This window comes from Hemiscyllium ocellatum, chromosome 38 (assembly GCF_020745735.1).
Source record: "Hemiscyllium ocellatum isolate sHemOce1 chromosome 38, sHemOce1.pat.X.cur, whole genome shotgun sequence".
Taxonomy (NCBI): Eukaryota; Metazoa; Chordata; class Chondrichthyes; order Orectolobiformes; family Hemiscylliidae; genus Hemiscyllium; species Hemiscyllium ocellatum.
Genome location: NC_083438.1, coordinates 33,710,967 through 33,737,236, shown reverse-complemented (window position 1 = coordinate 33,737,236; position 26,270 = coordinate 33,710,967). Strand labels below are relative to the sequence as shown.

General features: G+C 53.4%; 1 protein-coding gene across 1 annotated transcript in view; it reads right to left on the bottom strand.

Annotated features, from left to right (window-relative positions):
* Window positions 1-26,270, bottom strand: part of cadm4 (cell adhesion molecule 4) — a 210,442-nt gene that overhangs the window by 81,061 nt on the left and 103,111 nt on the right. The window contains exon 2 of the mRNA XM_060852691.1: window positions 19,401-19,547. Within this exon, the coding sequence (XP_060708674.1) occupies window positions 19,401-19,547 (147 nt within the window). The remainder of the gene's footprint in view (window positions 1-19,400; window positions 19,548-26,270) is intronic.

Here is a 26,270-nt window from a genome sequence, read left to right as displayed (position 1 = left end):
ACAGTAACAGAGAGAGTGAGTGCATTTGTGTGTGGATCAATACAGGAGAGAGTGAATCACGACAGGAGGGAGAGCGAGGAGAGAAATGAGTGTGTGGGTTACTACAGGAGAGAGAAAGAGCGGGTGAGAGATAGAGAGCACGGTGAGGAGAGGGAGAATGAGTGAGTGTGAGTGAGTTGGAACAGAAGATGAATCAGTGAGAGGGGACAGAGAGAGAGAGTGAGTATATGAGTCAGTTCGGAGAGAGAGAGACAAGAGCCTGGACAGAAGAGAGAGTGTGGGATGTGCAGATCAAAACAGGAGAGAGAGAGAGAGAGAGAGTGGACAAGAGAGAGATGGAGAAAAAGAGAGAGAGAGGGTGGATTTGGAATGAGAGAATGTGGAAAAGAGAGGGGGTGCACTCTGCACAGGAAGGGAGAGTGGGAATGATTCAGAAAAAGTGGAGCGTGAAAGACAAGACAAGAGGGAGTGTGAGATGGAAAGATGGTGATAGAAGTGGAAGAGGAGGGAGGAGGAGAAAGTGAGACTGCGATGGAGAGTGGATGAGGATGGTAGTACGGGATGTAATCTTCCTCACTTCCCCCCACAACCCCACCCCCTCCAAACCAGCAACACTGAAATAACAAATCCAAACCGAAAATTGCTAATGTTGTACTTTCCAAATCCCCAAACACATCACTATTCAGGGATCACTGGCTCCGGCCACTGGGAGAGGAAATTATCAGTGAGCTGTGTCTTTGAGACAGATGTCAGAAAATAAACACTGCAATTTACCAGGACAACCCACCTCCCAGACGCATTGATATTTCCCTCCATCTCAACCTCCAGAGAGATATTTCTGCCAACCCAATTTCTGCTCCTTGAACAGAATTGTGCCCATGTGGTAAATCAGCCTCACCCATTCACTCGTGAAGCAGGGTTAGTGCATTTACAGAAGCTGTTCAGCTGCAGGGGCCATCACCCACTGCCTCACACAATCGATACACGTCCAGTGAAGGTCATCACGTCACTGTGCTACCGGAAGGATGTTCTTACACTGGGAAGGGTGCAAAGCAGATGTACGAGGATGTCACAATGAGTTTGCACATTCTCCCCGTGTCTGCGTGGGTTTCCTCCGGGTGCTCCGGTTTCCTCCCACAGTCCAAAGATGTGCGGGTCAGGGTCAATTGGCCGTGGGAAATGGTCCTATAGTATTCAGGGATGTGTAAGTGAGATGCTTTAGTCAGGGGTAAATGTAGAGTCATAGGGTAGTTGGAGTGGGTCTGGGTGGGTTACCCTTCGGACGGTTGGTATGGACTTGTGGGGCTGAAGGGCCTGTTTCCACACGGCAGGGAATCTTGAGTTATGAGGACTTGAATTATGAGGAGAGGCTGCATAGACTGGGACATTTTGTTCCCGGGAGTGTCAGAGGCTGAGGGGTGACCATATAAAGGTTGATAAAATCAAGAGGGGGCATGGATAGGGTAAAGAGGGAAGGTGCTTTCTCCAGGGTAGGAGACTCCAAAGCTAGAGGACATAGATTTAAGGTGTGAGGGGGAAAGATTTAAATGGGTTCTAAGGGGCATGTTTTTCACACAGAGGGTGGTGCGTGTATGGAATGAGCTGCCAGAGGAAGTGGTGGAGGCTGGTACAATTACAGCATTTAAAAGGCATCTGGTAACTCTACTAGTCCCGGGAATAATCCTCTCCCCCACTGCACAACACAAGATTAGATTACTTACAGTATGGAAACAGGCCCTTCGGCCCAACAAGTCCACACCGACCCGCCGAAGCGCAACCCACCCATACCCCTACATTTACCCCTTACCTAACACTACGGGCAATTCAGCATGGCCAATTCATCTGACCCGCACATCTTTGGACTGTGGGAGGAAACCGGAGCACCCAGAGGAAACCCACGCAGACACGGGGAGAACGTGCAAACTCCACACAGTCAGTCGCCTGAGGCGGGAATTGAACCCAGGTCCCTGGCGCTGTGAGGCAGCAGTGCTAACCACTGTGCCACCGTGCCGCCCTCGGCAAGCTGCGTGCCTCAAGCTGATATCCCCTGTCCTCTCTCTCAGCTCCTCGCTCTATTCCCACTCATTTAACAATGCAACACAACTGTTCCAAAGAGTTCTGATGAGGAATCAAACATGAATTCTGTTTCTCTCTCCACAGACCTGCTGATTTTTTCCAATAACCAAGTCTTTCTGAGTTTAATCTACCAGAATTGTTACGGATTCCAAAACCTGGTTCCTTTCATACGAAAAGGACACCCAAGACTTTGGACAGATGTGAGAATATTTTTCAAAGATATTGAACTGTATCACAGATGGTGTTAACACCTTTTCTTTCAGACTTTTTAACTGCAGACCAAAGTTAAAATAAACAAAACAATTGTTTTTGAAGCCAAGTGTTGCTGGGGGGGTTGCTGCATGCATTGCAAAGCGAGTGACCTGACCCTCACTGTAAGCAATGTTTGCACAGCTACCAATTCCAGGTGTAGTTGGACTGTAGTTTGCAGATGAGCTGGAGCCAAGGGTTGTGTGCAAATGGAGATTCATCCAGCAACAAGTAGCTGATTGGTCTATTGTGTAGTGACCAGTTATTGATGACAAAAACCTTCTGCCTGCCAACAGCGATGTGATTGATTATTAGATACCTGAACAGTTTGGGGCTGTAAGTGAATTACTGAGAGGCCTGCAGCCCACCACCAGCTCAGGAGTCTCTCTGTTCTCTGCAGTAAAAACATCTTTGAGCCTGGAGAAACCCAATTTATCTTTCTGTCAGCTGTTGGTGTCAGCTAGGGTTGTTAACCGATAAGTCAGCAAACTTTTATAAGTGTGAGGCAGCCACCCTGTACCTGCCGCAAACCAGTGAAAGCATCTGGAGAAGGAGGACTGAGAAACAGCATTCCGCTCACCACAAGGATCATCTGCTCTGATCCTATGGACAGGGAAATGCTGAACTGCCTTCCCAGTCTTTACTTCCATCCATGTCACCCATGCTTTCCGTGTGTGTGTGCGCACATGCGTGCGCACATGTATATGTATCCGTGTAGGTGTGTATACATATACACATGTCTCTGTGTGTGTAAGAATGTGAGTGTGTGGATGATGTGTCTCTCCGTGTGGGTGTGTACGTGTGTGTGTGAGCAGGTGTGCAAGAGTGTGCATGTGAGTGTGTGTGTGTTTGTGTGTATGTATTTGTGTGTGGGCATCAGAATGTGTATGTTTTTGTTAGTGTCTATCTGTGTATGTCTGCAAGTGGGTGAGTGTGTGTGAGTGTGTTGATGTGTGTGTGTGAGTGACAGAGATAGAGAGTCTGTCTGTATGTATGTGAGTCTGTTTGTGCGTGTCAGTGCGTGTCAATGTATGTATGCATGTGTATGTGTGTGTTTGTGTGTGTAAGTGTATGCATGTATCTGTGTGTAAATGTATGTATGCGTGTATGTGTGTGTCTGAGTGTGTGTGTGTGAGAGAGAGTGTGTGTTTGTGTGTGAGAGAGAGTGTGTGTGTCTGCGTGCGTGAGTGTGTGTGAGTGTGCGCGTGTAAATGTATGTATGCATGTGTGCGTGTGTGTGTCTGTGTATCTCTAAGGGGTAGGTTGTAAGGGGGATTGGAGTTTTAATTAGAAGACTATTTGCTGATGGTTCAGTCTAATTATTTTTTTTAAAATACTAAATGCTAATGACAGAAACCTTGTCTGTGCATTCTGTCACCCTGGGTCTGAAAGACAGATAAATCGAGGAACTTGGAGAAATCTTTACTTTTTATGATAACTCCAGGAATGTGAGGCAATGATTGAATGTGGCCTCTCCCAGTGAAGTGTGAAAACAGAAGCGATAAGAGACCATTTGGTGTCCTTTCCACCTTCACCTTTAATCCTCTTGGTGTCCAAGCGTCAATCGATCTCACCAAACATATACCCTGTTGATGCCTGAGATGAATGGGGCTGTCTGTGAGGATAGGTAGAGGGGCTTGGTCCAAGTGTTTAGCAGGATATGGACTGATCTTATCAAAACGTGGGAGATATGGAAGGTGCTTGTCAGGGTAGATAGCGAGCAGATGTTTCCTCTCATAGCAGGTCACTAGAAATCGCCCAGCTCACATTTACAAGACCCAAACCTTACACCAACTGATCGGACAACTCATGGCAAACAATCCCGAGTGTGCTAATAACTAAAGGCTAATTTAAGAGAATTGACCGAGTTGATAAGGCTTGTCAAGAGGGTAAGTATCCCAAGATGGGGTGTGACCGAAAGGGGAAACTGAGCCTAAGAGTGAATGATGGGACAGTTTGCCAAAGTCAGGACAAACAGCAGGGTTTCCAGGGGTTCAAAATGTCAAAAGGGTGACAGAGGCAGAGGGTTGGAAGTAAGAGACCACTACAGTTGCAGAAAATAATATAAATTCATTTGGGAGATGAGAACCTTGATTTGATTTGATGTATTCACTTGTAACGAGATACAGTGAAAAGTATTGTTTTGTATGTTAACCAGTCAAATCAGTACATTACCTAAGTACATCAGGGTAATAGGACAGAGTGCCGAAGGAAGTGTTAGAGCTACAGGGAAGGTGCAGAGGAAGATCAACTAATGTATGAGAGGGCCATTCATAAATCTGATAACAGCGGGAAAGAGGCTGTTCTTAAATCTGTTGGTGTGTACTTGTATCTTCTGCCCAATGGAAGAGGAGTGTTTGGTTTGGGGTGAGAGGGGTGTTTGGTTTGGGATGGGAGGGGTGTTTGGTTTGGGGTGAGAGGGGTGTTTGGTTTGGGATGGGAGGGGGTGTTTGGTTTGGGATGGGAGGGGTGTTTGGTTTGGGGAGGGAGAGGGTGTTTGGTTTGGGGTGAGAGCGGTGTTTGGTTTGGGATGGGAGGGGTGTTTGGTTTGGGATGGGAGGGGTGTTTGGTTTGGGGTGAGAGGGGTGTTTGGTTTGGGATGGGAGGGGGTGTTTGGTTTGGGGTGGGAGGGGTCTTTGACAATGTTGTATGCCTTCCTGAGGCAGGGGGAAGTCCAGACGCAGCCACTGGGTGGGAGGCTGGTGTGCACGGTCAGAGCCCAAGAGCAAAATCTTGCACCTTTCTGTCGGGGTGAAAGGTCAGGCCCACGGACCTCTCGAACCGCCTGCAGTAGCTGGACATGATGCTGCCACTGCCGATCGGGGTGTGGGGTCCCTGATACTGGGCCGAGCTTTGAGAGGTGAGACGTACCGGAAAGGAAGGAAGGGACTATGCAATGTGGATCCAATTCTGGTTGAGGGGACAACCAGAGAATCATGCCGAGTGACAGCTCGACAGGACATAAGAATCAACACTCCCAAGTCATACAGTTCTACAGCACGGAAACAGACCCTTCGGCCCTAACAGTCCATACCGACCCTAATCCCAAACTCAACCAGTTCCACCTGCCTGCTCTGCAGGGAGTGTCGCACAGTCGGAGGGTCAGTGCTGAGGGAGTGCCGCACTGTCGGAGGGTCAGTGCTGAGAGAGTGCCGCACTGTCGGAGGGTCAGTGCTGAGGGAGTGCCGCACTGTCGGAGGGACAGTACTGAGGGAGGACTGCACTGTCAGAGGGTCAGTGCTGAGGGAGTGCCGCACTGTCGGAGGGTCAGTGCTAAGGGAGTGTCGCACTGTCGGAGGGTCAGTGCTGAGGGAGTGCCGCACTGTCAGAGGGTCAGTGCTGTGAGAGCGCCGCACTGTCGGAGGGTCAGTGCTGAGGGAGTGGGCACTGTCGGAGGGTCAGTGCTGAGGGAGCGCCGCACTGTCGGAGGGTCAGTGCTGAGGGAGCGCTGCACTGTCGGAGGGTCAGTGCTGAGGGAGTGCCGCACTGTCGGAGGGTCAGTGAAGAGGGAGTGCCGCACTGTCGGAGGGTCAGTGCTGAGGGAGTGCCGCACTGTCGGAGGGTCAGTGCTGTGGGAGCGCCGCACTGTCGGAGGGTCAGTACTGAGGGAGCGCCGCACTGTTAGAGGGTCAGTGCTGAGGGACCTCAGCACTGTCGGAGGGTCAGTGCTGAGGAAGCGCCGCACTGTCGGAGGGTCAGTGCTGAGGGAGTGCCGCACTGTCAGAGGGTCAGTGCTGAGGAAGTGCCGCACTGTCGGAGGGTCAGTGCTGAGGGAGTGCCGCACAGTCGGAGGGTCAGTGCTGAGGGAGTGACAGACTGTTGGAAGGTCAGTGCTGAGGATACGCCGCATTGTCGGAGGGTCAGTGCTGAGGGAGTGCCGCACTGACGGAGGGTCAGTGCTGAGGGAGTGCTGCGCTGTCGGAGGGTCAGTGCTGAGGGAGCGCCGCACTGTCGGAGGGTCAGTGCTGAGGGAGCGCCGCACTGTCGGAGGGTCAGTGCTGTGGGAGCGCTGCACTGTCGGAGGGTCAGTGCTGAGGGAGTGCCACACTGTCAGAGGGTCAGTACTGAGGGAGCGTCGCACTGTTGGAGGGTCAGTGCTGAGGATACGCCGCACTGTCGGAGGGTCAGTGCTGTGGGAGTGAGCACTGTCGGAGGGTCAGTGCTGAGGGAGCGCCGCACTGTCGGAGGGTCAGTGCCGAGGGAGTGCCGCACTGACGGAGGGTCAGTGCTGAGGGAGTGCTGCACTGTCAGAGGGTCAGTACTGAGGGAGCGTCACACTGTCGGAGGGTCAGTACTGAGGGAGCGTCGCACTGTCGGAGGGTCAGTGCTGAGGGAGTGCTGCACTGTCGGAGGGTCAGTGCTGAGGCAGGGCCACATCTGTCAAAATAGCTGTTCAAACATTTTCACTGGTGGGTCCCCCTTGAACCAGGGAATCATTCGTGAACAAGGTGACACTGAGATGTGAAGGAATTTCCTCTCAATGACTGTTTGGGATTCTGTACCCGAGAGGGTTGGGGAAGCTACATCAAGGAAAGCATTTAACAATGGATGGATCAGCCATGCACATACAGCAGGGAAGGTAGACCTGAGGGGCTGAATGGCCTCCTCCTCCTGCTATTTCTCATGTTGAGTCTGATGAAGGTGATTGAATTCACGCTTCAAGGGGAAGTGGCTGGGACCTAGTTCCAAGAACCTGGCTTAGATCTGACTGAAATATTGGACGGCATTGTTCCGTGGGGATTTCTCAGGCATTGTGACCCTCCCAGATGGTTGGTTCTGAATCTCCAGCTCCCACATTCCCTGGTACATTAATTGTCAGCTCAATGTTCTGGGGCACTGTCTCTGAAGTTTCATGATTCATGTTGAGATAAAAAGGCGACAAATAAGAAACATGTCAGGCCTAAGGCCAACAAAGCCTCCTTCTATCTTTTCACATCTGATACACCGACCCTTTGTCTAAACCCCTTCATCTCTCACCAGTGATTTCAACATCCTCTCTGCAAACTCTTGTGATTCTATCAGATTCAAAATTAATCCGCCATGTCATTACCTCTGTCTCTTAATTCTAAACCAATGGTTTGGCAAATTGGCTCCCTGCTACGGAGGCTTGAGCCCATGATGGTGGGGGATTAGTCCCAGTCCAAAATCTGAGGGAGTGCCGCACTGTCAGAGGGTCAGTGCTGAGGGAGCACAGCGCTGTCAGAGGGTCAGTGCTGAGGGAGCACAGCGCTGTCAGAGGGTCAGTGCTGAGGAAGCACAGTGCTGTCAGAGGGTCAGTGCTGAGGGAGCACAGCGCTGTCAGAGGGTCAGTGCTGAGGGAGCACAGCGCTGTCGGAGGGTCAATGCTGAGGGAGTGCCGCACTGTCGGAGGGTCAGTGCTGAGGGAGCACAGCACTGTCAGAGGGTCAGTGCTGAGGGAGTGCCGCAGTGTCGGAGGGTCAGTGCTGAGGGAGTGCCGCACTGTCGGAGGGTCAGTGCTGAGGGAGTGGGCACTATCGGAGGGTCAGTGCTGAGGGAGTGCCGCACTGTCGGAGGGTCAGTGCTGAGGGAGCGCCGCACTGTCGGAGGGTCAGTTCTGGAACTGTGCACAGTACTCCAAGTATGACCTTAGCTTCTGCACAATATCGATGCTCTGTCAGTCCTTTCATAGTGCAGGTGAGCTGGAGCCAAGTTGAGGTCCACACATTCAGAGACATTTCGATCAGAAAGCACATCATTGAGAGTATCCTGGGAGGTTGGGACTGTGATCTGAGCAGAGGACAAAATCAGTGAAGATTATATTCACTGGAGTTTGGAGGAATAGGGGTGTGTGAGGGAGAGACTGGGAACCCCAGCAGAATCTCAGGTCGTAAATGGGGCGAACGCAGAAGGTTATTCCTGACGACCGGGGAGTCCGGATCCAGGAGGTCTCACTCTCAGGGTACAGGATCAGCCAACTTGGACTGAGATGATGAAAAAAGTCTTCACCCGGAGAGTGGGAAGCCTGTGGAAGTCTTCTCTACATCGGGGAGACCATACGGTAAATTTAGGGAACGGTTCTCCGAGACTCTCATCTGGTCTGCAGGGGGCAACCAGACCTCCCAATCACCGCCCATTTCCTTCCCTCCAACCACCCCCTTTCTGACAGGACCATCCTCCCAGTCACCGCCCATTTCAATCCCCCCTTCCCACTCCCTTTCTGACATGACCATCCTCCCAGTCACCGCCCATTTCAATCCCCCCTTCCCACTCCCTTTCTGTCACGACCATCCTCCCAGTCACCGCCCATTTCAATCCCCCCTTCCCACTCCCTCTCTGACATGACCATCCTTGGCCTCCTCCATTGCCACGGCGAACCACGGTGCAGAGTGGGGCAACAACACCTCATCTTCCGCCTGGGCAGCCTATAGCCCAGAGGGTTCAACATTGAGTTCTCCAATTTCAAATACTCTTCCCCCCCATCACCCAACTCCCTTCCCAGTCCTTCCCTCTCTCTTCCACTGCTCCCTGCTGCCAAGTGGATCCATTCATCCCATTGTCCAACCAGATCCCAACCTCACCCTGTGTCCTGAGGAATGATTACACCCAAAATGTCGACTTCTCCACCTCCTGATGCTGCCTGCCTTGCTGTGTTCTTCCAGCCTCCTGCCTGTCCCTCCTGATGCTGCCTGCCTTGCTGTGTTCTTCCAGCCTCCTGCCTGTCCCTCCTGATGCTGCCTGCCTTGCTGTGTTCCCCCAGCCTCCTGCCTGTCCCTCCTGATGCTGCCTGCCTTGCTGTGTTCCCCCAGCCTCCTGCCTGTCCCTCCTGATGCTGCCTGGCTTGCTGTGTTCCCCCAGCCCCCTGCCTGTCCCTCCTGATGCTGCCTGCCTTGCTGTGTTCTTCCAGCCTCCTGCCTGTCCCTCCTGATGCTGCCTGCCTTGCTGTGTTCTCCCAGCCTCCTGCCTGTCCCTCCTGATGCTGCCTGCCTTGCTGTGTTCTCCCAGCCTCCTGCCTGTCCCTCCTGATGCTGCCTGCCTTGCTGTGTTCTCCCAGCCTCCTGCCTGTCCCTCTTGGTGCTGCCTGGCTTGCTGTGTTCTCCCAGCCTGGAAAGTGGTTGGACACGAAAGATTGTACAGTTTTGAGAAGGAGTTGGGAGAACACAGCAAGGCAGGCAGCGTCAGGAGGGACAGGCAGGAGGCTGGGAGAACACAGCAAGGCAGGCAGCGTCAGGAGGGACAGGCAGGAGGCTGGGGGAACACAGCAAGGCAGGCAGCGTCAGGAGGGACAGGCAGGAGGCTGGGGGAACACAGCAAGGCAGGCAGCATCAGGAGGGACAGGCAGGAGGCTGGGGGAACACAGCAAGGCAGGCAGCATCAGGAGGGACAGGCAGGAGGCTGGGAGAACACAGCAAGGCAGGCAGCATCAGGAGGGACAGGCAGGAGGCTGGGGGAACACAGCAAGGCAGGCAGCATCAGGAGGGACAGGCAGGAGGCTGGGAGAACACAGCAAGGCAGGCAGCATCAGGAGGGACAGGCAGGAGGCTGGGGGAACACAGCAAGGCAGGCTGAAGTGATTGGAGGTAAAGCGGGAACAGATTTTAGATCAGTGTGGTGCTGGAAAAGCACAGCAGGTCAGGCAGCATCCGAGGAGCAGGAAAATTTACGTTTCGGGCCAAAGTGGGAACAGCCTATTGAGTTGAATAGTCAGAACGAATGGTGGGACAGGTTCGAAGGGCTGAGTGGCCTCCCCAAGCTCCTGTTTTCCATATCAATGCGATAAAGGCCCTTTTAGATTTTAATACATTGGAATCGCAGTAATAATAAGGTTGTAAAGAATGAGACACAGTTCCAAACATAAACCTGAGTTATTAGATTTCCCAAGACTGCGTTAGCAGGAGGCTGCAGCAGGCTGTAATAAATCTCCCTCCCTGACATTATCCAATTCACAAGGCTTTGTGATGGTTATTAATGCAGTAAATTCATATTACAGTCAGTTTCCACCTCTGCCTAACTCCAGCGAGGCTGTGGTATCTCTGAATATGGATGGGTTGTAATATTGTTCTGTTTTGATACTGAAACATAGAGGATAGTGAGAGGAGGAGGCCATTCGGCCCTGCTCCCCCATCCATCACCATCATGGCTGACCGTCCAACCCAACATCCTGCTTTCTCCCTGTAACCTTTGACCCCATTCGCCCCCACGTGCTGTATCTAGTCGCCTCTTGAACATATTCACTGTTTTGATCAGCTCCTTCCTGTGGGAATGAATCCCACAGGCTCCCCACTCTCTGGGTGAGGAAATGTCTCCTCATCTCTGTCCTAAACAGCCCAACCTGAATCCTCAGAGTGTGACCCCTCCCTCCCAGATCTGTACCCACTCACCATCGGGAACCTCCCCCCTGCATCGACCCTGTCCCACCATCGGGAACCTCCTCCCTGCATCAACCCTGTCCCATCATCGGGAACCTCCTCCCTGCATCTACTCTGTCCCACCATCCTGAACCTCCTCCCTGCATCGACCCTGTCCCACCATCGGGAACCTCCTCCCTGCATCTACCCTGTCCCACCATCGGGAACCTCCTCCCTGCATCTACTCTGTCCCACCATCGGGAACCTCCTCCCTGCATCTACTCTGTCCCACCATCGGGAACCTCCTCCATGCATCGACCCTGTCCCACCATCGGGAACCTCCTCCCTGCATCTGCCCTGTCCCACCATCGGGAACCTCCTCCCTGCATCTGCCCTGTCCCACCATCGGGAACCTCCTCCCTGCATCGACCCTGTCCAATCCTGTTAACATTTTAGAAGCCTCTATGAGACCCCCTCCTCCCCCTCACCCGTCTGAACTCCAGTGAAAACAATCCTAACCTGGTCAGTCTCTCCCCGTGGGTCAGTCCCCCATCGCTGGAACCATCCTGGGTAAACCCTCGCTGCACTCCCTCGGGAGCAAGGGTATCCTTCCTCAGAAAAGGAGTCCAGAGCTGCCCACAATACTCTCGGTGGGGCCTCCCCAAGGCCCTGTATAACTGCAACAACACATCCCTGCTCCTGGACTTGAAACCTCTCACAGTGAAGGCCAACAAACCATTTCCATGCTGTAGCGCCCGCTGCCCCTGCACGCCTACCTTCAGCGACTGGTACATCCAAGTCCCTCTGCACGCTTCCCTCTCCCAATGTACACCCATTCAGGTAGTAATCTTGTTTTTTTTATTCCAATGTGAATAACCCCTTGTTCAAGAAGGGGAGTAGAGACAATCCTGGTAATTATAGACCAGTGAGCCTTACTTCGGTTGTGGGTAAGGTATTGGAAAAGGTTATAAGAGATAGGATTTATAATCATCTAGAGAGGAATAATTTGATTAGGGATAGTTTTGTGAAGGGTAGGTCGTGTCTCACAAACCTTACTGAGTTCTTTGAGAAGGTGACCAAACAGGTAGATGAGGGTAAAGCAGTTGATGTGGTGTATGTGGATGTCAGTAAGGTGTTTGATAAGGTCCCCCATGATAGGCTATTGCACAAAATACAGAGGGATGGGATTGAGGGGGACTTAGTGGTTTGGATCAGAAATTGGCTTGCTGAAAGAAGGTGGTGGTTGATGGGAAGTTTCACCCGGGAATTCAGTTACTAGTGGGGTACCACAAGGATCTGTTTTGGGGCCACTGCTGTTTGTCATTTTTATAAATGATCTGGATGAGGGCGTAGAAGGATGGGTTGGTAAATTTGCAGATGACACTAAGGTCGGTGGAGTTTGGATAGTGACAAAGGATATTGCAGGTTACAGAGAGACGTAGATAAGCTGCAGAGCTGGGCTGAGTGGTGGCAAATGGAGTTTAATGTGGACAAGTGTGAGGTGATTCACTTTGAAAGGAGTAACAGGAATGCAGAGTACTGGGCTAATGGGAAGATTCTTGGTAGTGTGGATGTGAGAGATCTTGGTGTCCAGGTACATAGATCCCTGAATGTTCCCATCCAGGTTGACAGGGTTGTTAAGAAGGCGTACAGTGTGTTAGCTTTTATCGGTTAAGGGATTGAGTTCCGGAACCATGAGGTCATGCTACAGCTGTACAAAACTCTGATGCGGCCGTACCTGGAGTACTGTGTACAGTTCTGGTCACCGCATTATAGGAAGGATGTGGAAGCTTTGGAAAGGTTCAGAGGAGATTTACCAGGATGTTACCTGGTTTGGAGGGAAGGTCTTACGAGGAAAGGCTGAGGGACTTGAGATATTTTCATTGGAGAGAAGAAGGTTGAGAGGTGACTTAATGGAGACATACAAGATAATCAGAGGGCTAGATCGGATGAGAATCTTTTTCCAAATATGGTGTGGGGTAGCACGAGGGGGCATAGCTTTAAATTGAGGGAGTGATAGATATAGGACAGATGTCAGAGGTAGTTTCTTTACTCAGAGAGTAGTAGGGGTATAGAACGCACTGCCTGTAGCAGGAGTAGACTCACCAACTTTAAGGGCATTTAAATGGGCACTGGATAGGCATATGGATGAGAATGGAAAAGTATAGGCTAGATAGGCTTCAGATTGGTTCCACAGGTTGGCGCAACATCGAGGGCCGAAGGGCCTGTACTGCGCTGGAATGTTCTATATTCCATTTATCCAAATTATACTGCATCTACCATTGCTTTGCCCACTCACCCAACCTGTCCAGGTCATGCTGGAGGATCTCTGCATCCTCATTACATTTCACCCTCCTGTCCAACTTAGTATCATCTGTAAACATTGAGATGTTGCATTTTGTTCCCCGCATCTAAATCATTAATGTATATTGTGAAAGGCTAGGGTCCCAGCACCAAACCCTGTGGCACCCCACCAGTTACTGCCTGCCAATTTGAAATGGGCACCATTAATTCCTACCCTTTGTTTCCTCTCTGCCAAACAGCTTCCTCTCCATCTCAGTGCACCTCCCCCCAATCCCATGTGCTTTAATCTTGCACAATAATCTCTTATGTGGGAGTTTGTCAAGTGCGCTCTAAAACTCCAAATATACCACATCGACTGGCTCCCCCTTGTCAACTCTCCTCATAGAATTCCAACAGATTGATTTCCCCTTCATAAATCCATGCTGCCTCTGTCTGACCCTAGCCACTGCTTCCGAAACTCTCCGCTAAGAAGTGAAGCCCATTTGAGACTGTGTCTGTACCACCGATTAAACATCTCACCATGATCACCAACTCCACTGAGTCTGAGGGCAGCCTGCCCGTTGGGTGTAGCTTGCTGCAGTAATCAAACAGTGCCCACTCCCTCAGCACTGACCCTCCGACAGTGCCCACTCCCTCAGCACTGACCGTCTGACAGTGCAGCACTCCCTCAGCTCTGACCCTCCAACAGTGCGGCACTCCCTCAGCACTGACCCTCTGACAGTGCGGCACTCCCTCAGCTCTGACCCTCCAACAGTGCGGCACTCCCTCAGCACTGACCCTCCGACAGTGCGGCACTCCCTCAGCACTGACCCTCCATCAGTGTGGCACTCCCTCAGCACTGACCCTCCGGCAGTGCGGCACTCCCTCAGCACTGACCCTCTGACAGTACGGCGCTCCCAAAGACCTGTGACCATCGGGGTATCCTGATACGCCTCGGCACATCCTCCAGGAATTCCGTATCCCGTTCTCAAACACCTTGAACCCCACGGAAACATGGACTGGCTATCAGCCCTGGCAGCCTGATCTTTGCTGCCAACTGCACGTCATTTATTTCAACAGAACCTAAGGCTTGCAGTTTCTGCTGTTGGTAATTTAATTTCTCTGGATGTTTGACATTTCAATTGCTCTGCAGTTGTATCAGAACACAGTGGCAGGTAATAAATGATCATGAAAAGGAAATATTATCAATTGCAGAGGGTTCATTCAAACAAAACCTCCCGCTTTCAGGTGCTTACAGTTTCTGCTGTTGATACTTTAATTTCACTGAGGTTTGACATTTCAATTGCTCTGCAGTTGTATCAGAACACAGTGGCAGGTAATAAAGGAATGGTGTACAATGAGCTATGAGGCATGCAAAGCCATATATTGGCAGAGGGCGCGGAGGGACTATGGGGGTATGGGTGGGGGTGGCATAGATTGCCATAGAGGGCATCAGGGGCCAGGAGAGAGTGGGCTATCAGTGTAGCCTAGAACGCAGAGGCATGGATGCACGAGGTCAGGATGGGGCATGGGAAGATTCCAGGGTTAAGTGAGGCGGGGGGTGAAGGGTCAGAATTGAAGGGTCTCACTTACCCGGAGGGGACATCAACTCTGACTCCTGTCCTGGGTCAAAGGTCATGGCTGCAGACACCCCAAACCCCTCCCTGTCACACCCTCCTGTCCCAACGCCTCCACATACGTAACCCCCACCTCTGCGGGTAATTTCTCTCACTCTTGGGGCTCAGAGGTGTTTCTGAATTCTGCTTGGTGCCTCAGGGATGATCAGTCAGATCCCAGTCCTTTGGGAACCCGCAGCCCCTCTGCATTTAGAGAGGGGATAGTTTTTCGACTCTGTATGGCCCAGGGTTATGAATATAATACAGCCCGAGGAAATGGGAAACAGCAGCAAACCTGATCAAATTCTCGGTGGACACGGTAAATCTAATTGCCTCACTCTGAAACATCTGCTATGAAATCTAGCGCAGCAACAGACTGCGTTGGAAACTGAGAGATTAAATCTCAGAGTCAACCAAACGCCGACACAACAGAAGGCAACGCCACCGACTGGTCCGTTATTGTGGCGGGAACTCCGACAGTGCGGCACTACCTCAACACTGACCCTCCGACAGTGCGGCACTACCACAGCACTGACTCTCCGACAGTGCGGCACTCCCTCAGCACTGACCCTCCGACAGTGCAGCGCTCCCTCAGCACTGACCCTCCGACAGTGCGGGACTCCCTCAGCACTGACCCTCCGACAGTGCGGGACTCCCTCAGCACTGACCCTCCGACAGTGCGGCACTCCCACAGCACTGACCCTCCGACAGTGCGGCACTCCTTCAGCACTGACCCTCTGACAGTGCAGCACTCCCTCAGCACTGACCCTCCGACAGTGCAGCACTCCCTCAGCACTGACCCTCCGACAGTGCAGCGCTCTCTCAGTACTGACCCTCCGATAGCGCGGCATTCCCTCAGTACTGACCCTTCGACAGTGCGGCACTCCCTCAGCACTGGCCCTCCGACAGTGCGGCGCTCCCTCAGCACTGACCCTCCGACAGTGCGAAGCTCCCTCAGCACTGATCCTCCGACAGTGCGGCACTCCCTCAGCACTGACCCACCGACATTGCCCACTCCCTCAGCACTGACCTTCCGACAGTGCGGCACTCCCTCAGCATTGACCCTCCGACAGTACGGCGCTCTCTCAGCACTGACCCTCTGACAGTGCGGTACTCCCTTAGCACTGACCCTCTGAGAGTGTGGCACTCCCTCAGCACTGACCCTCCGACAGTGCGGCGATCCCTCAGCATTGACCCTCTGACAGTGCTCACTCCCTCAGCACTGACCCTCCGACAGTGCGGCGCTCCCTCAGCATCTACCCTCCGACCGTGCCCACTCCCTCAGCACTGACCCCCCGACAGTGCGGCACTCCCTCAGCACTGACCCTCCGACAGTGTGGTGCTCCCTCAGCACTGACCCTCCCACAGTGTGGCACTCCCTCAGCACTGACCCTCCAACAGTGCGGTGCACCGACAGCACTGACCCTCCGACAGTGCGGCGCTCCCTCAGCACTGACCCTCTGACAGTGCGGCACTCCCTCAGCACTGATCCTCCGACAGTGCAGCACTCCCTCAGCTCTGACCCTCCAACAGTGCCCACTCTCTCAGCACTGACCCTCCGACAGTGCCCACTCCCTCAGCACTGACCCTCCGACAGTGCCCACTCTCTCAGCACTGACCCTTCGACAGTGCCCACTCTCTCAGCACTGACCCTCCGACAGTGCCCACTCCCTCAGCACTGACCCTCCGACAGTGCCCACTCCCTCAGCACTGACCCTCCGACAATGCGGCACACCCTCAGCACTGACCCTCTGACAGTACAGCACTCCCTCAGCTCTGACCCTCCAACAGTGCGGCACTCCCTCAGCACTGACCCTCTGACAGTGCGGCACTCCCTCAGCTCTGACCCTCCAACAGTGCGGCACTCCCTCAGCACTGACCCTCCGGCAGTGCGGCACTCCCTCAGCACTGACCCTCCATCAGTGCGGCACTCCCTCAGCACTGACCCTCCGGCAGTGCGGCACTCCTTCAGCACTGACCCTCTGACAGTACGGCGCTCCCAAAGACCTGTGACCATCGGGGTATCCTGATACGCCTCGGCACATCCTCCAGGAATTCCGTATCCCGTTCTCAAACACCTTGAAACCCTCGGAAACATGGACTGGCTATCAGCCCTGGCAGCCTGATCTTTGCTGCCAACTGCACGTCATTTATTTCAACAGAACCTAAGGCTTGCAGTTTCTGCTATTGGTAATTTAATTTCTCTGGATGTTTGACATTTCAATTGCTCTGCAGTTGTATCAGAACACAGTGGCAGGTAATAAATGATCATGAAAAGGAAATATTATCAATTGCAGAGGGTTCATTCAAACAAAACCTCCCGCTTTCAGGTGCTTACAGTTTCTGCTGTTGGTACTTTAATTTCACTGAGGTTTGACATTTCAATTGCTCTGCAGTTGTATCAGAACACAGTGGCAGGTAATAAAGGGATGGTGTACAATGAGGTATGAGGCATGCAAAGCCATATATTGGCAGAGGGCGCGGAGGGACTATGGGGGTGTGGGTGGGGGTGGCATAGATTGCCATAGAGGGCATCAGGGGCCAGGAGAGAGTGGGCTATCAGCGTAGCCTAGGACGCAGAAGCATGGATGCACGAGGTCAGGATGGGGCATGGGAAGATTCCAGGGTTAAGTGAGGCGGGGGGTGAAGGGTCAGAATTGAAGGGTCTCACTTACCCGGAGGGGACATCAACTCTGACTCCTGTCCTGGGTCAAAGGTCATGGCTGCAGACACCCCAAACCCCTCCCTGTCACACCCTCCTGTCCCAACGCCTCCACATACGTAACCCCCACCTCTGCGGGTAATTTCTCTCACTCTTGGGGCTCAGAGGTGTTTCTGAATTCTGCTTGGTGCCTCAGGGGTGATCAGTCAGATCCCAGTCCATTGGGAACCCGCAGCCCCTCTGCATTTAGAGAGGGGATAGTTTTTCGACTCTGTATGGCCCAGGGTTATGAATATAATACAGCCCGAGGAAATGGGAAACAGCAGCAAACCTGATCAAATTCTCGGTGGACACGGTAAATCCAATTGCCTCACTCTGAAACATCTGCTATGAAATCTAGCGCAGCAACAGACTGCGTTGGAAACTGAGAGATTAAATCTCAGAGTCAACCAAACGCCGACACAACAGAAGGCAACGTCTCCGACTGGTCCGATATAACATTGTGGCGGACACTCCGACAGTGCGGCACTCCCTCAGCACTGACCCTCCGACAGTGCGGCACTCCCTCACCAATGACCCTCCGACAGTGCCCACTCCCTCAGCACTGACCCTCCGACAGTGTGGAGCTCCCTCAGCACTGACCCTCCGACAGTGCGGCACTCCCTCAGCACTAACCCTCCGACAGTGCGGCACTCCCTCAGCACTGACCCTCCGACAGTGCCCACTCCCTCAGCACTGACCCTCCGATAGTGCGGAGCTCCCTCAGCACTGACCCTCCGACAGTGCGGCACTCCCTCAGCACTGACCCTCCGACAGTGCGGCACTCCCACAGCACTGATCCCCTGACAGTGCCCACTCCCTCAGCACTGACCCTCCGATAGTGCGGAGCTCCCTCAGCACTGACCCTCCGACAGTGCGGCACTCCTTCAGCACTGACCCTCTGACAGTGCAGCACTCCCTCAGCACTGACCCTCCGACAGTGCGGAGCTCCCTCAGCACTGACCCTCTGACAGTGCCCACTCCCTCAGCACTGACCCTCCGACAGTGCGGTGCTCCCTCAGCACTGATCCTCCGACAGTGCAGCACTCCCTCAGCACTGACCCTCCGATAGTGCGGAGCTCCCTCAGCACTGGCCCTCCGACAGTGCGGCACTCCTTCAGCACTGACCCTCTGACAGTGCAGCGCTCCCTCAGCACTGACCCTCCGACAGTGCAGCACTCCCTCAGCACTGACCCTCTGACAGTGCAGCACTCCCTCAGCACCGACAGAGAGAGTTGCAATCACTCGGAGTTAGTAAACAGACTCATTTCCAAACACAATCTAATTAAAGACGGGAAGCTCTTTGCTGGCTGTTTGTGAATTGAGCAGATGGCGCTAAAGGGGACTGAAAACATGGACATTGTGAGGATGGGTCCTCATGTCCGGCAATCAGGGACAAGGGGTCATTGCCTTGGGTTAAGGGAGAAGCAGAGTTAAAGCAGGGATGTGGAGGAAGGGTCTCACTGAAAGGATTCACTTCACCAGAGTGCGGTGGCCGCTGGGACACTGAGTAACTTTGAGGTGGCATGTCCGGGCAGAGTGGCTTAGTGGTTAGCACTCCTACCACACAGAGCCAGGGTCCAAGGTTCAATCCCAGCCACGGGCGACTGTCTGTGTGGAGTTTGCACATTCTCCCCGTGTTTGTGTGGGTTTTCTCCAGGTGATCCGGTTTCCTCCCACAATCCAAAGACGAGCAGGTTAGGGTGGATTGGCCACACTACATTGTCCCATAGTGTCCAGGTTAGGGTGGATTGGCCATGCTACATTGTCACATAGTGCCCAGGATGGAGTGGATTGGTCATGCTACATTGTCACATAGTGCCTAGGATAGGGTGGATTGGCCATGCTAAATTGTCCCATAGTGCCCAGGATAGGGTGGATTGACCAGGCTAAATTATCCGTAGTGCTCAGGGCAGGTTGGATTGATCGTGCGAAATGTAGGGAGAAAAGGTCGTGGTGAGGGTCTGGGTGGGATGCTCTTGGGAGGGACAGTGTGGACTCAATGGGCCGAATGGCCTGTCTCCGCACCGTGAGGATGCTAAGAGTGAGAGGTGTTTAATTTGCAAAGGGATATGGGAAGGGTAGGAGAGTGGGCTTGAGGCCATGATGGTGTTGAATGACCCGTTCTTGTTCCTGCATTGTTGTACCCACCAGGGGAACGCGACTTACCCCGTGTCCCATTGAAGAACAGGGTTTGGCGATATGGGTTTTGGATCACCACAATCGAGCCATCGTAACTGTGTAGTTTACAGGTGATCTCAGCTGTGTCTCCTTCCATCACGGTCACATTCTCTGCCTGAACCACTTGGGTCTTTACTGTCAGGGAGAAACAGAGAGAGAGAGATGTTAGATTATAACCGTGCTTTCAGACTCCCACTCCAACCACATACACCCAACCCAACTCAAAACTCCTTTGCAGGCAAAGGAACAAGGGCATAGCAAGATCCCACAAAGAGCAACGTATTATGACACATATCTTTCTTTTCCTCTCATGTCCGCCATACTATGCGGGGCAGAATCTGGCCCTCCGACAGTGCGGCGCTCCCTCAGCACTGACCCTCCAACAGTGCGGCGCTCCCTCAGCACTGACCCTCCGACAGTGCGGTACTCCCTCAGCACTGACCCTCCGACAGTGCGGCACTCCCTCAGCACTGACCCTCCGACAGTGCCCGCTCCCTCAGCACTGACCCTCCAACAATGTGGCACTCCCTCAGCACTGACCCTCCAACAATGCGGTACTCCCTCAGCACTGGCCCTCCGACAGTGCCCACTCGCTCAGCACTGACCCTCCAACAGTGCAGCACTCCCTCAGAACTGAACCTCCAACAGTGCGGCACTCCCTCAGCACTGACACTCCGACAGTGTGGCGCTCCCTCAGCACGGACCCTCCGACAGTGCAGCACTCCCTCAGCACTGACCTTCCAACAGTGCCCACTCCCTCAGCACTGACCCTCCCACAGTGCCCACTCCCTCAGACTGACCCTCCAACAGTGCCCACTCCCTCAGCACTGACCCTCCGACAGTGGAGCACTCCCTCAGCACTCACACTCCGACAGTGCCCACTCCCTCAGCACTGACCCTCCGACAGTGCCCACTCCCTTGGCACTGACCCTCTGACAGTGCCCGCTCCCTCAGCACTGACATTTCAACGGGAAGGGGGTGATTGTGGGACTGACTCCTGCAGGGAGGGAAGGACGGGGAGCGTGGGACTCGCTCCCACGGGGAGTGGTTGGCGTGAATCATGTCAATGGAGAGATGGGGTTGGTGATGGGGTGAGTGTAATTGAGTTCGAGAAGGGGGTTAGCGTGGAATTGGGGGATTAATTTGACTCAGGGAGCTGTTGACGTGTGGAGCTCACTACCTGGAAGACTAATTGCCCTAAAAGGTTGTGAGGTGCAAGCCTTTCCCAGCGAGAATTCAGATGATGGGCCAAAGGGTCTCTGACCGGTACCAAAATTTGACTCCAGCAGCATTTCAGATGAACAGGTTCAGAGGCCAGTGATGGATGTGTCACACAAACAGAAGAAAGGGAATAATTTGTCAACATTGACAGAGAAGCTGTGGTCTCAGTGTGAACGGGTAATTTGTTTCAAATCTTGCAGCAGGTTAATAACACGGGCTAAGCATTTTCACCACAACCTCATCATTTATCGCCAAGGGCTCTCTGGTGTTCATCAACAGAGGCTGCTCCGAACACAAAACGTACTGACCTGATCAGGTCTGGTCTCCAGGGAGACAGACCCCTTCCCTGTCAGTCCCTGGTGGAACCTTGCTCCGTCTCTCACTGCCCACACCCACAACAAACAGGACTGGCATTTCACTCACACCTTACACCCCTCACAGCCAACGTCGCATGCCTGCAATCACTTTTACATTCGCAAACAATGCAGTCAATTTAACAGAGCCACGCATACGCTGACTCTCCGACAGTGTGGCACTCCCTCAGCACTGACCCTCCGACAGTGCGGTGTTCCCTCAGCACTGACCCTCCGACAGTGCGGCTCTCCCTCAGCACTGACCCTCCGACAGTGCGGCAGTCCCTCAGCACCGACCCTCCGACAGTGCGGCACTCCCTCAGCACTGACCCTCCGACAGTGCAGCACTCCCTCAGCACTGACCCTCCGACAGTGCGGCTCTCCCTCAGCACTGACCCTCCGACAGTGCGGCGCTCCCTCAGCACTGACCCTCCGACAGTGCAGCACTCCCTCAGCACTGACCCTCCGACAGTGCTGCACTCCCTTAGCACTGACCCTCCGACAGTGCGGCTCTCCCTCAGCACTGACCCTCCGACAGTGCGGCACTCCCTCAGCGCTGACTCTGACAGTGCGGCACTCCCTCAGCGCTGACCCTCCGACAGTGCAGCACTCCCTCAGCACTGACCCCCCGACAGCGCGGCACTCCCTCAGCACTGACCCCCCGACAGTGCGGCACTCCCTCAGCACTGCACCTCCGACAGTGCGGCAGTCCCTCAGTAGTGATAGAGATAGAGAGGAATAGATAGAGAGGGAGATAGAGGAACAGAGAGATAGAGAGAGAGTGGGGGACAGAGAGATAGAGCGGGGTAGACATAGACGGAGATAGAGATAGAGGGGGATAGACAGAGTGGGAGAGAGGGACATAGAGATAGAGGGGGATAGACAGTGTGGGAGAGAGAGGGACAGAGAGAGGGACAGAGAGATAGAGAGGGATAGACAGAGAGGGAGAGAGAGATAGCAGGGGATAGAGAGAGAGGGAGAGAGAGAGAGAGATAGAGGGGGAAATACAGAGAGGGAGAGAGAGGGACAGAGAGATAGAGGGAGAAGGGGAGAGAGATAGGAGGGGAATGGACAGAGACGGGGAGAGAGAGAGAGACAGAGAGATAGAGGGGAATAGACAGAGAGGGGGAGAGAGAGGGACAGAGAGATAGAGGGGGAGACAGAGAGACAGAGAGAGGGGAATAGACAGAGAGGGGGAGAGAGAGGGATAGAGAGATAGAGGGGTGTGGACAAAGAGAGGGAGAGAGACAGAGAGATTGAGGCGGGTGGGCAGAGAGAGAGGGAGGGAGACTTAGAGGAGAAAAACTGACAGTGGGGAGAAATAGAAGGAGGTAGACAGAGAGAAAGATAGAGAGCGAGAGGGTGAGAGACAGAGGGATATAGACAGAAAGGCACAGAGAGATAGAGCGGGATAGATGGAGAGGGAGGAGAGAGAGAGAGAGGGAGATAGACAGAGGGAGAGAGGGTGAGAGAGACAGACGGAGATAGACAGAGAGGGGGAGGGAGAGAAAGGGAGCTAGAGGGAGTTGGAAGGGAAGAAAGGGAGGATGAGGCAGTAAGAGAGAGGAAGGGGAATGGAAACAAAGGGAGAGAGATGGGTGGGGAGGGAGGGAGATGGGTGGGGAGGGAGGGAGATGGGTGGAGAGGGAGGGAGATGGGTGGAGAGGGAGGGAGATGGATGGGGAGGGAGAGAGATGGGTGGGGAGGGAGGGAGATGGATGGAGAGGGAGGGAGATGGATGGAGAGGGAGGGAGATGGATGGAGAGGGAGGGAGATGGGTGGAGAGGGAGGGAGATGGATGGGGAGGGAGAGAGATGGGTGGGGAGGGAGGGAGATGGGTGGGGAGGGAGGGAGATGGGTGGAGAGGGAGGGAGATGGGTGGAGAGGGAGGGAGATGGATGGGGAGGGAGAGAGATGGGTGGGGAGGGAGGGAGATGGATGGAGAGGGAGGGAGATGGATGGAGAGGGAGGGAGATGGGTGGAGAGGGAGGGAGATGGATGGGGAGGGAGAGAGATGGGTGGGGAGGGAGGGAGATGGATGGAGAGGGAGGGAGATGGATGGAGAGGGAGGGAGATGGATGGAGAGGGAGGGAGATGGGTGGAGAGGGAGGGAGATGGATGGAGAGGGAGGGAGATGGATGGAGAGGGAGGGAGATGGATGGAGAGGGAGGGAGATGGATGGAGAGGGAGAGAGATGGATGGGGAGGGAGGGAGATGGATGGAGAGGGAGGGAGATGGGTGGAGAGGGAGGGAGATGGATGGAGAGGGAGGGAGATGGGTGGAGAGGGAGGGAGATGGATGGAGAGGGAGGGAGATGGATGGAGAGGGAGGGAGATGGATGGAGAGGGAGGGAGATGGATGGAGAGGGAGAGAGATGGATGGGGAGGGAGGGAGATGGATGGAGAGGGAGGGAGATGGATGGAGAGGGAGAGAGATGGATGGAGAGGGAGGGAGAGAGAAGGAGAGGCAGGGAGAGAGGGAGAGAGATGGAGAGAGAGAGGGAGGGAGATAGACAGAGAGGGAGACAGAGATGGACACAGAGAGGGTGAGGCAGAGGGAGACAGGAAGTGTGGGAGTGAGGAGAGAAGGCGAGGTAGAGTGAGATAGAGAGAGTGATAGGGAGGTACAGAGCGGAAGAAGGAAAGACAGAGCAAGACGGAGCGATGGAGGGAGATAGGGAAAGGGAAAAGGAGAGATAGGTGATTGAGAGAGGGAGAAAGAGAGATAGGGAAGGCAGAGAGAGGGAGAAGAAGAGATGACGGGAGATTGAGGGTGGCGGTTAGAAAGAGAGGGAGAGGGTTGAAAAGTTCGGTCTGGCTTGTTTAAAACAGAGACTGTGTGATTTGTATTCTCACAATTTGTAATGCTCTGGGGGTCTGGGGTCAAACCCATCCACAGCAGTTAACGTTCAATAAAGAAACTGGAACTGAGAATCTGGTGGGCAGGAATCTATTGCCGATTGTCGGGAAAACCCCACCTGGTTCACTCCTGTCCTTCTGGGAAGGAAAGTGCCATCCTTACCCGGTCTGGGCCTACACGTGACTCCAGACCCACAGCCATGTGGTTGACTCTTAATTGCCCTCTGGGGCAATTAGGGATAGGCAATAAATGCTGGGCCTAGCCTGTGATGCCATCATCCTGTGAATGAATAAAGCCAGAGAGAGAGGTTGTGGAAGGTTATTCAGGAGTGCAGGAGCAGTTATTCAACTGTGACCTTATTCAGATGTAGTACAGGATTGAGGGGCTGAATGTCCTCATGCAGCTCCTAACTCAGACGCTCGCAGGAAGGAGAGAAACAGACAATGAAGGAAGATGAAGAGAGAGAGAGAGCACACAAGAGAGGAAGACAGAGGGAAGGAGAGACTGAAAGAAGGAACGAAGAGGGAGAGGGAAAGAGAGAGGGTGGGTGAGGCTGAGGGAGAGCCTGATAGTGTAGGAGGGAAAATGAGAGAGAAAGGAAAAAAGAGAAAGAGAGAGCGAGAGAAGGAGGGTTGCACAGTGAGTGTAAGAGGGATCCTTAGAGTGGGAGTGAGAGCGAGGGAAGGTGATGAAGAAAGAGAGAGAGAGAGAATGAGAGATGACACGGGCGAGAGATTGAGAAGGGGGAAATGGAGAAAGAAAGTCAGGAAGATGGAGAGAGTGAGAGTGAGAGAGGAAGATGGAGAGAGAGAGAGAGTGTGTTAATGTTACAGAGAGGAGTGAAGAGGCTGCGAGGTGGTCAAGGCCACACAGATCAGAAGGCTGATTGATTTAGGGTGAGCAGAGAGCTTGTCGAACCTAAGGAGAGTTTTATTACAGCACCATTGTCTTTACAAGGATGGGGTTTTTGTCAAATAGTTTTCAATCAGCAAGGGACCTGAGCACAGCAAATCTGTTTTTAATATCTCAGCAATTGTGTTAGCTATTCCAAAGGGACTGCCTGCCTCACAAACAGACAATACAACATTTGGTTTCGGAATCAGTTATGTACGTTGGCATAAAATAATAACATAAATATTTCACAGGCTCATGATGCATCTCTGTGGTGGGAAAGCACTTGCATTGCTCGAGCACCGTGTGTCAGCTCAGGATAAGACAAACGTTACACAGGCAGCGGGGTTCTCTGATTGTGAGGAAACATCGCAACCAACAGTGCCCACTGCCTCAGCACTGACCCTCCGACAGTGCGACACTCCCTCAGCACTGACCCTCCGACAGTGCGGCACTCCCTCAGCACTGACCCTCCAACAGTGCGACACTCCCTCAGCACTGACCCTCCGACAGTGCGGCACTCCCTCAGCACTGACCCTCCGACAGTGCCCACTCCCTCAGCACTGACCCTCTGACAGTGCGGCACTCCCTCAGCACTGACCCTCTGACAGTTCTCACTCCCTCAGCACTGACCCTCCGACAGTGCCCACTCCCTCAGCACTGACCCTCCGACAGTGTCCACTCCCTCAGCACTGACCCTCCGACAGTGCAGCACTCCCTCAGCACTGACCCTCCGACAGTGCCCACTCCCTCAGCACTGACCCTCCGACAGTGTCCACTGCCTCAGCACTGACCCTCCGACAGTGCAGCACTCCCTCAGTACTGACCCTCTGACAGTTCTCACTCCCTCAGCACTGATCTTCTGACAGTTTCTCCTGATTTATTCTCTGAATACATCTCCTGAAGTTAGAATCTTCAATTAAATTATTTCCTCAACCCGTTGTGTTCATCCCCAGGAGCTGAGATCAGGAGTCCCTTGGCCTAAGGAACTCCTCGCTCTGACCATCTTCAGCTGCTCTGTCAATGCCTCACAATAATCAACGGTTGCACATTTTCTGATAACTGCTCATTCATTCAGGGCACCAAACACCTGGAGAATATCCCGGTTCAGGTTAACAAATGGCAATTCCCAGTCACACCATCCAAATCCCTGGCAATATCCAACAAGGGAGAGAATCTAAGCTTTGTTTCCCGATGCTCTATGTTGGTACCACCACTGAATCCCCCACCTCCTGGGGGGTTAACATTAAACAAAGACTGAACTGAACTGAAGTCGCTGTATAAATGCAGTGGCTCCAAGAGCAGGTCAGAGGCTCGGCGTCCATTGAGCTTGACAAGATTGCTGAGAATCTGTCTCTCCCCCACTCACTACAGGGTCTAGAATGGAGGGGGCAGCGGGGAGTCAGATGGTCACAATGTCAGGATAAGATGTTGGACCGAGATGCTGCAACCTTTATTCTCAGGGCTCTGGAATGTTTGGAATTGTGTTCTGTGTTGGCACGGTGGTTAGCACTGCTGCCTCACAGGGCCTGAG